General features: G+C 40.4%; 1 protein-coding gene across 5 annotated transcripts in view; it reads left to right on the forward strand.

The window, feature by feature from the left end:
- SPAG17 (sperm associated antigen 17) overlaps positions 1–15,264 on the forward strand; it is a 254,867-nt gene that overhangs the window by 175,238 nt on the left and 64,365 nt on the right. For all 5 annotated transcript variants that reach the window (XR_011463620.1, XM_070367411.1, XM_070367415.1 and 2 more), the window contains 3 exons: positions 5,984–6,099; positions 10,870–11,014; positions 12,965–13,119. Coding sequence is in view for 4 of the 5 variants with exons in the window: in XM_070367411.1 (XP_070223512.1) it covers positions 5,984–6,099; positions 10,870–11,014; positions 12,965–13,119 (416 nt within the window). In the remaining variant the exon portion in view is untranslated. The remainder of the gene's footprint in view (positions 1–5,983; positions 6,100–10,869; positions 11,015–12,964; positions 13,120–15,264) is intronic.

The raw sequence follows: 15,264 nt of genomic DNA on the forward strand, positions 1-15,264 counted from the left end.
AAGCAAAAGAGATTAAGAAGAGGTGGCAAGAATACACAGAACTGTTAAAAAAAAAAAATTCTTAATGATCCAGATAGATAGATAACTATGATGGTGTGGTCACTCACCTAGAGCTGGACAAATGTGTGAGGTCAAGTGGGCCTTAGGAAGCATTACTGTGAACAAAGCTAGTGGAGGTGACATAATTCCAGCTGAGCTATTTAAAATCCTAAAAGGTGATGCTGTCAAAGTACTGCACTCACTATATCTGAAAATTTGGAAAACTCATTAGTGGCCACAGGACTGGAAAAGTCAGTTTTCATTCCAATCCCAAAGACAGGCAATGCCAAAGAATGTTCAAACTACTGCACAACTGCACTAATTTTACGTACTAGCCAGGTTTTACTCAAACTCCTTCAAGCTAGGTTTCAGCAGTACATGAACCAAGAACTTCCAGATGTACAAGCTGGGTTTAGAAAAGGCAGAGGAACCAGAGATCAAATTGCCAACATTCATTGGATTATGGAGAGAGCAAGGGAGTTCCAGAAAAACATCTACTTCTGCTTCATTGACTGCGCTAAAGCCTTTGACTGTGTGGATCACAACAAACTGGAAAATTATTAAAGAGATGGGAATACCAGACCACCTTACCTGTTTACTGAGAAAGCTTCATGTGGGTCAAGAAGCAATAGTTAGAACCAGATGTGGAATGATCTGGTTCAAAATTCAAACTGGTTCAAATTGGGAAAGGAGTATGACAAGGCTGTATATTGTCATCCTGCTTATTTAACTTATATGCAGAGTACGTGCATGCTCATTAAGTTGCTTCAGTAATGTCTGACTCTTTGTGACCCTACAGACTGTAGCCCACCAGGATCCTCTGTCCATGGGATTCTCTAGGCAAGAATGCTGAAGTGGGCTGCCATTTTCTCCTCCAGAGGATCTTCCCAACTCAGGGATCAAACCCACGTCTCCTGTGTCTCCTCCATTGCAGGCAGGTTCTTAACCTGCTGAGCCATTGGGGAAGCCTCACTAATTATTAGAGAAATGAAGATTAAAACTACAATGAGATACCGTCTCACACCAGTCAGAATGGCCATCATCCAAAAATCTACAAATAATAAATGCTGGAAAGGATGTGGAGAAAAGGGAACCCTCTTTTATTGTTGGTGGGAATGTAAACTGCAACAGCCACTATGGAAAACAGTATGGAGATTCCTTAAAAAATGAGGAATAAAACTACCATATGAGCCAACAAGCCCACTACTGAGCGTTCACTCTGAGAAAACCATAATTGAAAAAGACACATGTACCCCTAGTGTTCATAGCAGCACTGTTTACAGTAGCTAGGACATGAAAGTAACCTAGATGTCCATCAACAGATGAATGGACAAAGAAGATGTGGTGTGTGTGTGTGTGTGTGTGTGTGTGTGTGTGTGTGTACATACAATGGAATATTACTCAGCCATAAAAAAAAAACAACAAATTTGAATCTGTTCCAGGGAGATGGGTGAACTTAGAACCTATTTTGTGAAGGTTGAGTGAAGTAAGTCAGAAAGAGAAAAACAAATATTGTATATTAACATATACACATGGAATCTAGAAAAATGGTATTGATGAGCCTATTTGCAAGGAAGGAATGGAGATGCAGATATATAGAGAGAATGGACTTGTGGGCACAGTGGATGAAGGAAAGAGTGGGATGCTTGGAGAAATTAGCATCAACATATATGCACTACCATGTGTAAAACAGATAGCTGGCATGAAGTTGCTATATAATACAGGGAGCTCAGCCTGATGCTCTGTGATGACCTAAAGGGGTGGAGTAGGGGGAGGGGAGGGAGGCTCAAGAGGGAGATGATACATGTATAATTATGGTGAATTTGCATTGTTGAATGGCGGAAACCAACACAGCATTGTAAAGCAGTTTTCCTCCAAATAAAAATTAATATCCTTTGGTTTTTTTAACTATGTAGAAATGTACAAAGAATTATCACTTCACAGACTATACAGAAACAGACAGTAGGCCATATTTGCCCTATATTCAAACTTTGACCGTTTTTATTCTATATCCTTACAGACTTTTTAATGTACAATGTCAATTTATTCAGTAGAAGTATATTTAAAGTTTTTGAAAGGGTAGAATAGCTTCTTCACTCCTTATCATTTAATCCTTATTTCTTTAAATCTGAAATACTTAAGTCCTTTCATTGTTTTCAGATTTGCTTTTGTATATTTTGAAAATATGATTTTAGATACTTACAAATGTAGAATTGTTTTATCTTTATGAGCAATTTAACATTTTATCAGTATACAATGACTTTTTATTCCAGGATTCTGTTTTTTGCCCTAATACTGATTTTGCTTATATTATTATAGCTACACCAGCTATTGTTTAGTACTTTCCCAGTATAATGTTTTTCACACTTTATTTTACTTTCTGTGGTTTATATTTAAAAATGTCTCTTATGAACAGTGTGCATATGTGTTCATTTGCTTCATTCATGTCTGACTCTTTGCAATCCCATGAAGTATAATCCACCCAGGCTCTTCTGTCCGTTGGATTATCCCATCAAGAATACTGGAGTGGGTTACCAATTTCCTCTTTCAGGGGCTCTTCCTGACCAAGAGAATGAACCCCCATCTTATGCAACTCCTGCACTGGCAGGTGGATTCTTTCTCACTGAATCACCTGGGAAACCCCCTTGTGAGCATAATATCAGTCAGTCACTCAGTCATGTCTGACTCTTTGCAACCCCATAGACTGCAGCAAGCCAGGCTTCCTTGTCTATCACCAACTCCCAGAGTTTGCTCAAACTCATGTAGGTGTATATTTTTAAATTAGATGATTCTGTGTTTTAACTGGAGATTTTAGGCTACGTATTACATACCATATTTTCTGAAAATATCTTTATGTTGTCCTCATTCTTAAAGGGGCTTCCTAGGTGACCCAGTGGTAAAGAATCCTCCTGCCAATGCAGGAGACACAAGTTAGATCCCTGATTCGGGAAGATCCCTGAGAGAAGGAAATGGTAACACACTCGTATTCTTTCCTGGGAAATCCCGTGGACAGAAGAACCTGGTGTACTGCAGATCATGGGGTGGCAAAGATTCGGACATGACTTAGCAACTAAACAACAACATTCTTGAGAGGTAATTTCACTAGGTATAGAATTATAGACTGACAGGTATTTCCTCTTAGTATGTGGACAATAAAGAACTAGAGTCTCTTGATGAAAGTGAAAGAGGAGAGTGAAAAAGTTGGCTTAAAATTCTGCATTCAAAAACTGAGATCATGGCATCAAGTCTCATCACTTCCTGGCAAATAGATGGAGAAACAATGGAAACAGTGAGAGACTTTATTTTGGGGGCTCCAAAATCACTGCAGATGGTGACTGCAGCCATGAAATTAAAAGACACTTGCTCCTTGGAAGAAAAGCTATGACCAATCTAGACAGTATATTAAAAAGCAGAGAAATTACTTTGCTGACAGAGGTCTATCTAGTCAAAGCTATAGGTTTTCCAGTAGTCATGTATGGATGTGAGAGCTGGACCATAAAGAAAGCTGAGCACCAAAGAATTGATGCTTTTGAACTGTGTTGTTGGAAAAGACTCTTGAGACTCCCTTGGATGCAAGAAGATCCAACCAGTCCATCCTAAAATAAATCAGTCCTGAATATTCATTGGAAAGACTGATGCTGACGCTGAAGCTCCAATACATTGACCACCTGATGCGAAGAACTGACTCATTTGAAAAGACCCTGATGCTGGGAAAGATTCAAAGCAGGAGGAGAAGGGAACAAAGAGAATAAGATGGTTGGATGGCATCACTGACTTGATGAGTTTGAGCAAGCTCTGGGAGTTGGTGATGGACAGGGAAGAGTCAGACATGACTGAGTGACTGAACTGACTGATGTGGACAATAATTCTTCATACTAGTCTTGCTTTGATTTTTACTGTTGAAATGTTGTCTATCTAATTGTTGCTTAGAAGATAATCTGGCTGCCTTTAAAACATTTTCTTTTTTAATGCAGTGTCAATATGATTTAACTAGGTATCAGTTCAGTTCAGTTAAGTCCCTCAGTCATGTCTGACTATTTGCAATCCCATGAACGGCAGCACACCAGGCCTCCCTGTCCATCACCAACTCCTGGAGTTTACCCAAACTCATGTCCATTGAGTTGGTGATGCCATTTAATCATCTCATCCTCTGTAGTTCCCTTCTCCTCCTGCCTTCTATCTTTCCCAACATCAGGGTCTTTTCAAATGAGTCAGCTCTTCACATCAGCTGGCCAAAGTATTGGAGTTTCAGCTTCAACATCAGTCCTTCCAATGAACACCCAGGACTGATCTCCTTTAGGATGGACTGGGTGGATCTCCTTGCAGTCCAAGGGATTCTCAAGAGTCTTCTCCAACACCACAGTTCAAAAATATCAATTCTTCTGCACTCAGCTTTCTTTATAGTCCAACTCTCACATCCATACATGACTACTAGAAAAACCATAGCCTTGACTAGATGGACCTTTGTTGACAAAGTAATGTCTCTGCTTTTTAATAGCTGTCTAGGTTGGTCATAACTTCCCTTCCAAGGCATAAGCGTCTTTTAATTTCATGGCTGGAATCACCATCTGCAGTGGTATGGGTTTCTTTTTATTTACCCAAATGAGACTATATTGGGCTTCTTGAATATGTAGATTAGTATATTTCATTGATTCTGGAACTTTCTCAATAATTATTTTTTTAAGTATTGCTTCTGATCCATTTCTCTCTCCTCTTCTTCTATAATTCCAATTAAACTTATGTTAGAGAACTTTTACCTCTCTTTACATTTGGCTCTTTGAACTTCATTCTAAATAATTTCTACATGTCTATCTTTCAGTTCTCTTTTAATCCTCTGGAAATACTAATATGTCCAAATTAAGTCTTAGGGCAATGGAAAGGCTTAAATATATCTAAATGTATCTTTCTCCTTTGGTTCCCCCTGTTAGTTGACTCAGCATCTTACACCAAGATCCATGGCCTGTTGCACATTTCATGGTTTAAATCTAAACAACCTCCCTGGAGGCAACAATCATTCACTATCTTTTTTGCAACTTTTTTTTTCTCAGTCTGAATTTACTTCATCACTGAGGCTTGACAGTACAGGCAGATCTTGTCTAGAGATTACTTGTTACTTATACAAATAGAGTAAATCTACCTTGATAGAGGAACTGAGATAATATTTACAGGGTTCCACGTGAGTTTCCTTGGTTCTGTCTTCTTGTTCCAATTTAATGGTGGTGGGGAGGGTTTGAGAAGGATGTGCATAACAGATGGTTTTAAATGCAGTAATTAAACTGGACAAATCCTGTCTGTATGAGAGGCCAATGATATGCTTGATTGGTAATGTTCTCCAGATCCAGGGCTGAAGAGAGATGTTTCCTGGAACTGAAATATGACAAAATTAGGGGAATGAAGAGTTAAAATTATACTCTATCATACTAGAGTATATAATAAGTCAAAGAAAAAGAATCTGAAAGCTTGACAGATACATGGGAGAAAATGTAGACTTTAAAAAGCTGGGTACAGGGCTCCAAACCTGGAATCTGAGGAGAGGTAAGCAAGACTTAAAAGTGTAGAGAATTGATAATAGTGTGTATTGTTCCATAGACAGTGAACTTTCTATGCATGTGTATATTTGTGGGAGGTGATGGGAATCCAGACAAGGTTCAAGTGCCAAGAATAAGATATTCATAAACTGATTTTTTCCTACTTGAGAAATAATATAACTGATGACCACCACTTGGACTTTCTATGCAACAGTGTCTGAGGTAGCCTACACTATATTAAAACTTAATGAATAATTCTATGTAAGTGATATTATAGTTAAATTGTTGTATTTGATATACTTGAACTCCCACAGGAAAAATTCAGAAAAATCAGTCACCTATGGCACATAAAAATGAAAGCCATGAACCTCCCCCAGAAACAGTTCAAACAATAACCCCTATGGATGTTCACTTAGGCACCTGGTTTACAACTACACCTCAAGGAAATCGGATTGGCACCAAAGGATCAGAAAGAATAGCAGACTTGGCCCCGTTTTTATTCTTTAAAGCCACAGATCCTGTCAATGGAACGGTATGACAAACTATTGTATATTATAAATTTTTCTAAATCATTAGAGTTGTAAAACAACATGTGGAAGAATGCCTGGCAAATAATAAATTTTCAATAACTATCTGTTAAGTAGCCGACTTATGTATAAATAGATGGATTCATCTTCCCAAATCTAAAACTACTGTGTGGTTTATTTGACCCAGAGTAATGTATCATGAAATACTAATTCTTGAAGTAAGAGACAGATGATGAATTTTCTATTCCACTTTTAAGACATATGATTAGTGATATCCTATATTTCTTCATGTTAAATGTATTTGTCTGTATGTCTTATATTCTAGACGTGTGAGGTTCTGCCTTGCTTCTACTTCTCGTATGTACCTGACATGAATTGTAGAAATTTGTTCATGATCCTTGACTTCGAATAATTTACAGTATATTTAATGAGAGGCTCATACCAAATAACTCAAAAATTCAACAATGCCATAAAGCCTCTGTAAAAAGATTTTATTTGTAACCTAAGAAAAAGTGATATATGAGTGGTATAGAAAATAATAGTTTTGTTTATCTGTGAAGCAGATGTGAAATTTAAACCCCTGGGATGTACAATAGTATTTTCTATGGGCCAGGCTTTCTGTTAGCCATCTTGCATACATTCTCTCTTCAGGTCTCACACCAGTGTATATTATACAGACAAGGAAGGTAAGCCTCAGAAAATGAAGTAATGTGGCCAGAAAGTGCTGGAACCAGGTTTGTCGTCATTGATTGGTGACTAGAAACTGGGCTCTTTCCATTCTTCAGCTATTCCTCTATCATCTTATATGGAGCTTTGCACCTCTAAATCTAAACAAGACAAAGAATTTCCTGCATGCCTTGTCTCTAGTTTTTGGACTTCCAACCTTTGTTTACAACCACAAACTGCTAGTCAGAAGCAGAATGTCTGCTTCCCATTGAGATAAAGTTCATCATCTTACCAAACGTGTTTTCCTTTCTTCTTCAGCCTGCTTCTGTAACAGTTGCATACTCTTCTACCTTGTTTGCTAGTTCTTTCTTATGAGATTCAAAATACATATTATCTCAGGATGGCTTTGGTCACTTCAAATACCTCACTTTAATTCAGCCTCAATACAGATTATTTGCTTTAATATGCAAATTTGATATTTCTTAGTTAATGACCCTTACTTTCTTTTACTGGTGGTGGTGGTGGTTTAGTCACTAAGTCATGTCCCACTCTTTGCAACCCCATGGATTGTAGCCTGCCAGGCTCCTCTGTCCATGGGATTTCCCAGGCAAGAATACTGGAGTGGGTTGCTATTTCCTTCTCCAAAGGATATTCCTGACCCAGGAATTGAACCCAGGTCTCCTGCATTGGCAGACTCTTTTCCACTGAGCCACCAGGGAAGCCCCTTCCTTTACTGATACCTAGGACCATTATGGAAGCACAAATCAACAGTTGGGAGCCTAGATCCAAACATAGACACCCAACAGTCTAATCACAACAAAGGTAACAATATTTACTGAGCACTCAGTACTCTTACCTGGAAAATCCATGGATGGAGGAGCCTGGTGGGCTACAGTCCTTGGGGTCGCTAGGAGTCAGACACAACTGAGCGACTTCACTTTCAGTTTTCACTTTCATGCATTGGAGAAGGAAATGGCAACCCACTCCAGTGTTCTTGCCTGGAGAATCCCAGGGACGGGGGAGCCTGGTGGGCTGCCGTCTATGGGGTCACACAGTGTCAGACATGACTGGGGCAACTTAGCAGCAGCAGCAGCACCATCCCAGGCCTTGTTCAGTGCTTTCCAGATATAACTTATCTAATTCTCACAAGAAACTATTGCTGTTTCCATTTTACATACGAGACAAGCTACAAACAGGCTAAATAATTTTTCCAAAATCACTCAGCAAGTGGTAGATTCAGAATGTGGACCCCAAGGTTGGTTGCATTCTAGGTCTCATGTGCTTAACCATTATGCAAATAAAAGCCAATGATCATATGAAATAAGATCAAAAGTGACATGAAGTAGCACATTTTACAGGAGTGGCACTAACCTTGCAGTGAGGCAGACATGGCTTTGAACCCCAGCCATGCTTCTTACAAGATGCATGACTTTGATTGTTTCTAATTTAGGTTTTCTTATTCCTAAAATGAAGATTATGGTCATTACCTAAATTACTTGGGAAGATTAATACCAGATTAACACTATCAGGTGTTCAGGAAATATTCTTGCTGTTGTGTTCTTGCAAAAATGATTATTTCCTGAGCCTATGATGACCAGAAAATGTCAATGTTATGTGATGTCATGAAATGTTAGAATAGTTCTAAGTAATAATCTGTAAATTTCTATACTAGATAAAGAGCTAGCATTTAGCATTGCTAAGTTGACCAATTAAATCTGAACCACTTTACCAGCATTCTGTCATTTAATCCATATAATGTCTCTGAAAAATATGCTGATGTTGTCTCCATTTTGCAGATGAGGAAACTAGACACAGAGAAGGTAAGCAACTTGCCTAAATCACCTGTAGAGTCAGAAATTGAACTTGGGCAGGTTAACTCCAGAGCTCATGTTCTCAATCCTGCATTCTACAGCAGTATTCCTCATTAGATACATTCAGTAGATGGATAGATATAGATATACACGTCTGTATCATTGGCTGAGAGTGTGAAAGAGAAGACCTTAAAGATTAGCATGGACTTCTCTCTGAAATATATTGTTTTCTGCTTACCATAAAAAGATACAAATATAATTATCATCTCCTCCCAAAAGCCCTAGACACGAGTCAGAAAACAGCTAGCAAATTTCATATTCATCTGGACTCTTTAGTGAAACTGTGTCTCTTACAGTTAGGGCAGTACAAGGTAGAAAATACCCAATGATTTAAAAATATGCATTGTTGTTCAATCGCAAAATCATGTCCAACTCTTGGTGACCGCATGGGCTACAGCACACCAGGCTTCCCTGTCCTTCACTATCTCCTGGAGTTTGCTCAAACTCATGTCCTTTGAGTTGGAGATACCATCCAACCATCTCATCCTCTGCCGCCCTCCTCTCCTTTTGCCTATAATATGCATTATACAACTGGAGTGCATTGTTGCCAGTTGGGATCTGCAGTAGCAAACAGATGAAGTTTGCTTGTGTAAGATGTTTTCAAGAGACACCATTTGTGAAAGGAAGCAGAGGGGGAGCAGGAATGGGCAGAGAGAGAAGGCGAGCTATGGTGCAGACACCACAGAGCTCCACTGGCAGGAGCTCAGGAGCCAGTGTCATCTGCCCCAGTGTCCCAAGTCGGGGAGCAGGAGCCAGATCAGTGTCTCTGCCTCAGCAGAACAGTGGAAGTCAGGCAAGGCATCTCTCTGCAGTTGAAGCAGGTGCTGGAAGAACTGACATCTGGAGGCTGTTTGTCAACTTCCCTCCCCACAGGTGGGGAGCAAGTCCTGTCTTGAAGAGAGACCTGGGCAATGCATCTCCATGCCCACCACACCTTCACACACACATGTGCAGCTGGGGGTTTAGAGCTCCTCTGAACCATTTGGCTACAGGAAACAAAGGTCTCACTGTTCTTTCAAATTGAAGCACTTCAGTTCAGTTCAGTTCAGTTCAGTCGCTCAATCGTGTCCGACTCTTTGCGACCCCATGAACTGCAGCACGCCAGGCCTCCCTGTCCATCACCAACTCCCGGAGTTCACTCAAACTCACATCCATCGAGTCAGTGATGCCATCCAGCCATCTCATCCTCTATCCTCCCCTTCTCCTCCTGCCCCCAATCCCTCCCAGCATCAGAGTCTTTTCCAATGAGTCAGCTCTTCGCATGAGGTGGCCAAAGTACTGGAGTTTCAGTTTTAGCATCATTCCTTCCAAAGAAAACCCAGGACTGATCTCCTTTAGAATGGACTGGTTGGATCTCCTTGCAGTCCAAGGGACTCTCAAGAGTCTTCTCCAACACCACAGTTCAAAAGCATCAATTCTTCGGTGTTCAGCTTTCTTCACAGTCCAACTCTCACATCCATACATGACCACAGGAAAAACCATAGCCTTGACTAGACGGACCTTTGTTGGCAAAGTAATTGAAGCACTTACCAGGACTAAATTCTTTCTGTGTTTCCAGCTCTAGTCCACATACCTAAAACTCTTCTCTACTGCTTTGCCCCTCTTTGGATAACAACTGGGTCCTTAATATGACTTAACAAGCTTCCCAGTATGGTCCCTCACCTTCTAGCCTTGCTCCCACCACTCTGCCCATTGGTCTCTGAGTTCCCTTGTGTCCAGCACACCTTTCATCCATGCTTCCCTGTATCAACCTTTCACCCATGGCTCCCTGTACCAACACACAAAATCCAGGCTCTGGCATTGCATCCTCAGGGGAAGCAGACCAATCAGAACCCTCACTACAGACACCAGTGGTCCCTGGCTTATCTTAAACCTGTAGTTTCTAAGGGAACAGGACCTGGGGTCATCTTCCTGCATATACCTGGGTCATATCACTCCTGACATTAGCTTTTGACTCACAAATGTGTGACCATGGAAGGAGCATCACTGCTGAATAAGACAGTCCTAGTCCAGCATCAGCTCTGGCACACGCTGAGTGACTTTGGGCAAGTTACTTAACTGCTCTAAGCCTGAGTTTCCTCCAGGATTGTTATAAAGATTAGATCAAGTAGATGAGATAAAACTTTCATTTTTAAATAATCAGGCTTTTGATGGTAATCACTGGGGTGTAAAAATAAGCAAACTTGGGATTAACCAACCACCTGAGCAAATGATGATGCTCTGCCTTTGTATGTTCAGGTTATGACAACTCGAGAAGACAAAGTGATCATCATTGAAAAGAAAGATGGTACTCGGATAGTGGATCATGCTGATGGTACCAGGATCACAACCTTTTATCAAGTTTATGAAGATCCGACTATTTCTTCAGAGGATCAAGAGACAGGTAAGCTTTAATTTTTCTGGCAGACTACGTAAAATCTCAAAGAGTTCGACACGACTGAAGCGACTGAGCAGCAGCAGCAGATAGTTGGTTAATATTGTGTTTCAGGTACACAGCAAAGTGATTCAGTTATACATATACATGTGTTTATTCTTTTTCAAGTAGATGACAATATTCTATGTCTTTAGGATAGGATAGGTAAAAACTTCACTGATTTTTCAAAACACTTGTAAGAAAAACAATTTTTTTTGGAAGAACTCAAATCAACCAACGAATCCAAACCAGAACCAATGAGGACCTTTATTATGGTCTTTATCCTCAGCTGACATGGGAGTGATAACAGCTCTAGTTGGCTAATGGATAGTAATAGTGCTTTCCTTATTTTTACCACTAAAAAGCTACAACCTGGATTGGTATTAACTAAAAGTTAATAATCATGACTCAACTGTACTGAGCAATTAGATTTCAGACCTGTTTCCTTCGATCCTTAAGGAATCTAATTTTCCTACATAGACCTCAGATATGTCCTCCTTCAATTCTGTCTGACAATTCTCAGAAAAGAAAGTGGCAGCTGCTAATGAACTGGAGTCTGTTCATATTATCTAAAAGCCTAACGCCCTTCCTAAGCTACATTTAAACAAGATTGTGAAATAAAAATTATTCCCTAATTCACTTTTGTTTAATTCTGGGGTTTCTTTGTTGAATGCATTAAACGATTCATTGCCAAATTAAATGCAACAAAATGGCGAGTGAGTAGAAAGAGAGGAACCTTTATACCCTGTTAGAGTGAAAATTTAAAAAGTCACTTGGGTGGGCAATTTTAAAATATCTGGTGAATTGAAAAGTGCATATCATGTGATACACTAATTCTCCATCTGGGTATATATAGAAAGATACTCTTTTGTTTTTATTTTTATTGGGTTATAGGGGATGGGTTGGGAAATATCTCTGCAAGTCAATCCCACTAGAGAAATATCCATTCTAATTGTCCTGGGATAGCTTTCAAAGCTTTTTCCGTTTCTTGGGAAAGACACTCATACATTTGCACAAAGAAACAAGTACAGAGATGCTTCTTGCAACACTGAGTATAATATTAAAATATTGGGAAAGCATAAATGTCCATTAACAGCAGAACAGAAAAGTAAAATGTGGTTTATTCTTACAAAGGGATACTATGTAGCAATTAAAATAAATGAAGTACCCACACATGTACCTGTTTACATCGGCACATATATATCAAGATAGCTAAAGGCCTCAAAACATAAAGTGAAAAATTCAAGTGTGTATCAGTTGCTCAGTCATGTTCAATTCTTTGATGACCCCATGGACTATAGCCCACCAGGCTCCTCTGTCCATGAAATTCTCCAGGCAAGAATACTGGAGTGGGTAGCCATTCCCTTCTCCAGGGGATCTTCCTGACCCAGGGATTGAACCCAGGCCTCCTGCGTTGCAGGCAGATTCTTTATTGTCTGGGCCACCAGGGAAGCCCAGTAATGTGATACACAGGGTGATATATAACTTATGTAAATTTAAAGCAACAAAGTATTTCTGATATATACATTTATATAAAAGTATTATAGTGGATTGTGAGAAAAAGAAATAAAGTCAGAGATAGGGAGAGATGTGAACTTTACCTGTAATTTCTCTCTTATATACATGTTAAAAATGAAGCAAATATGGCAAAATATTAATGAGTGTAAATTCTGATTGGCAAACATGTATAGTTAAGTTATATTTTGTGCTTTTCTGGATGTTTTCAATTTCTCAAAAAGAACGGTGAGGACAAAACCAGCACACTAAATAATATGCCTTCTCAAACAAAGGCTCCGAGTTGATATAGCAGTAGCCCATACAGCAGCCCCGTGAAGTGAGTTCTCAGCCAGGCAGTCAGCAGGCAGGCGTGTTGCCCTTGCGTGCATCCCGTCAGACCTACTCCTTTGCATTTGCCCACAGCCGAAGGTCCTCAGAGGATCGCCAGGCAGGTGAAGTGCATGCGGGTTGAAAGCTCGCACTATGCCACTGTCATCACCAACTGCGAGGACAGTAGCTGCTGCGCCACCTTTGGGGACGGGACGTCCATCATTGCAAAGCCACAGGGAACGTACCAGGTGGGTCTGAGCAAAACGAGGGGAGCCAAAGGCAAGTGTCGAAGTGTGTTTGTGACTAAGAAAGCACACCCATCTGGGGCAGTGAACATTCCTGCCACATGCATGGCTGTTGCTCTCATCTCAACTGATCTTAGAACACACTTCTCAATATCTTTTCATTTATTTACTTTCTTTTCAAAATCCATCACAGAAAATCCGTGTCCTCCCTGTCTTTCAGTGCTTTGGTATCTGGGGATCAAATTTATACTCTGGAGTGTATTTGCTGGGGATCATTTAGTGATGGGCACTGTGAGTGCTAGGAGCACTCGGTGCTGCCCTGTCCCTTCCAGATCAGCTTCGCCTCCTGCCTCCTCTTATTCATTCTCACTTTCCTACCCTTCCCACCTCCAGTCTGTCCCCACTTTACCTCGTATCCCCGAGGGATAGAAGGACACATGTGTTCTGTGTGATCTAGGAGGAGAACTAGTGAAGCACAGCTGTGTCTTTGGAGGGCTGGGGAGGAATGCTGTTAGCAACTCCTCCACCTCCTGCATTTCCCCATTAAACACAATGCCGCAAGCTCAGCCTGCAGTCCCTCCAGTCTTAGAGGGATTTGCCTTTGCCTTTCTACTTGCTGGAGAAGGGACACAAGTGCCAGGATGTCACATCTAAGGTCACAGGATACTGAGGGTGCAAAGGCAGAAGGTAATGGACAAAGACTTCCATAACAAATGTTTGTTACTGTGGAAGCTACTGGAGCCGGTTTATCCCTCCCTTCTCTCTTGATACTCCCTCGTGCTGTGCAGATCCTTGTGGGACGAGCAAGGTGCTGAAAGTGAGAGATGACCAAGAAAGGCTGCAGTTGGAGAAATGGATGCTTTTTTTCCCTACATAACATTCAAAATATGGTATGGGGAGGGAGAAGGGAGGAGGGTTCAGGATGGGGAACACATGTATACCTGTGGCAGATTCATTTTGATATTTGGCAAAACTAATACAATTATGTAAAGTTTAAAAATAAGATAAAATTAAAAAAAAATAAAGATAAAAAACTTTTATTTTGTATTGGGGTATACTTGTATTGGGGTATAGCTGACTGTATTGGGGTATAGCTGATTGGAGAAGGAAATGGCAACCCACTCCAGTATTCTTGCCTGGAGAATTCCAGGGACAGAGGAGCCTGGTGGGCTGCTGTCTATGGGGTCACACAGAGTTGGACATGACTGAAGTGACTTAGCATAGCTGATTAACAATGTTGTAATGGTTTCAGGTGAACAGAAAAGGGACTCAACCTTACATACACATGTATCCATTCTCCCCCAAACTCTCCTCCCATCCAGGCTTCCACATAACATTTAGCAGAGTTCCTGTGCTATCAGAATATTCATTTTTTAAGAAAGCATCGTATTTCAGTACTGTATGTCCTACCAGAGGTCATAAAAATCTGTGATGCTGTGATGAGGCCTTATTTTTATCATAGCCCTGGACTCTGCTGGTTACAACTATAAAGGCAAAGAAATTTTAGCACCAATGTAAGTTACCACTGAAGGAAGAGATGTAACAGAAAGGAGATCCAACCTGGAGACATTCAGTGTCTGATACAATTGTGTAGAAGCATGTTTGCCCACATCTCCTGAAACACTGATTGCACCTCATTGAGAAATACACATATCTTAGCTCCCAGTTGGGGAAAAAAACTCCAAATAAGCTTAACAACACTTATTTTATAGTTCTATAATTTTATAGAGCATTCACAACCACCTTCTGCCCATCTGAAAGCTGGCATTCACAATCACCTTCTGCCCATCCTCATTGGCCTTGGCACATGTGTCCTTACTGACTCACCAGCATGAAGACACTGGGAAGTGTGATGAGTGAGGCTGGATTTTAGGCAATGTGAAAGAGAGAGAGAGCTTGATTTTGGCCACTGCTATACCTTAGCAGCACTAAAAAGATTGATGAAAACATAAAGGAGGAGGTAGGTGTAACAGCTATTATTGTCTATGATTATAGTGTTTCACAATTGGGGGTGGGAACATCCACCCAGTTGGAAGGTTTCAGAGAGACAAGATGACAAATAATGGGTCTGTTGTCTCCCATGGGAAATCTTCCTCTGTCCTTGGGTCTAGGAACAGAAAGCTGTTTCCCTAGACCAGAAGATTGAGT

This window comes from Bos mutus, chromosome 3 (genome assembly GCF_027580195.1).
Source record: "Bos mutus isolate GX-2022 chromosome 3, NWIPB_WYAK_1.1, whole genome shotgun sequence".
Classification (NCBI taxonomy): Eukaryota; Metazoa; Chordata; class Mammalia; order Artiodactyla; family Bovidae; genus Bos; species Bos mutus.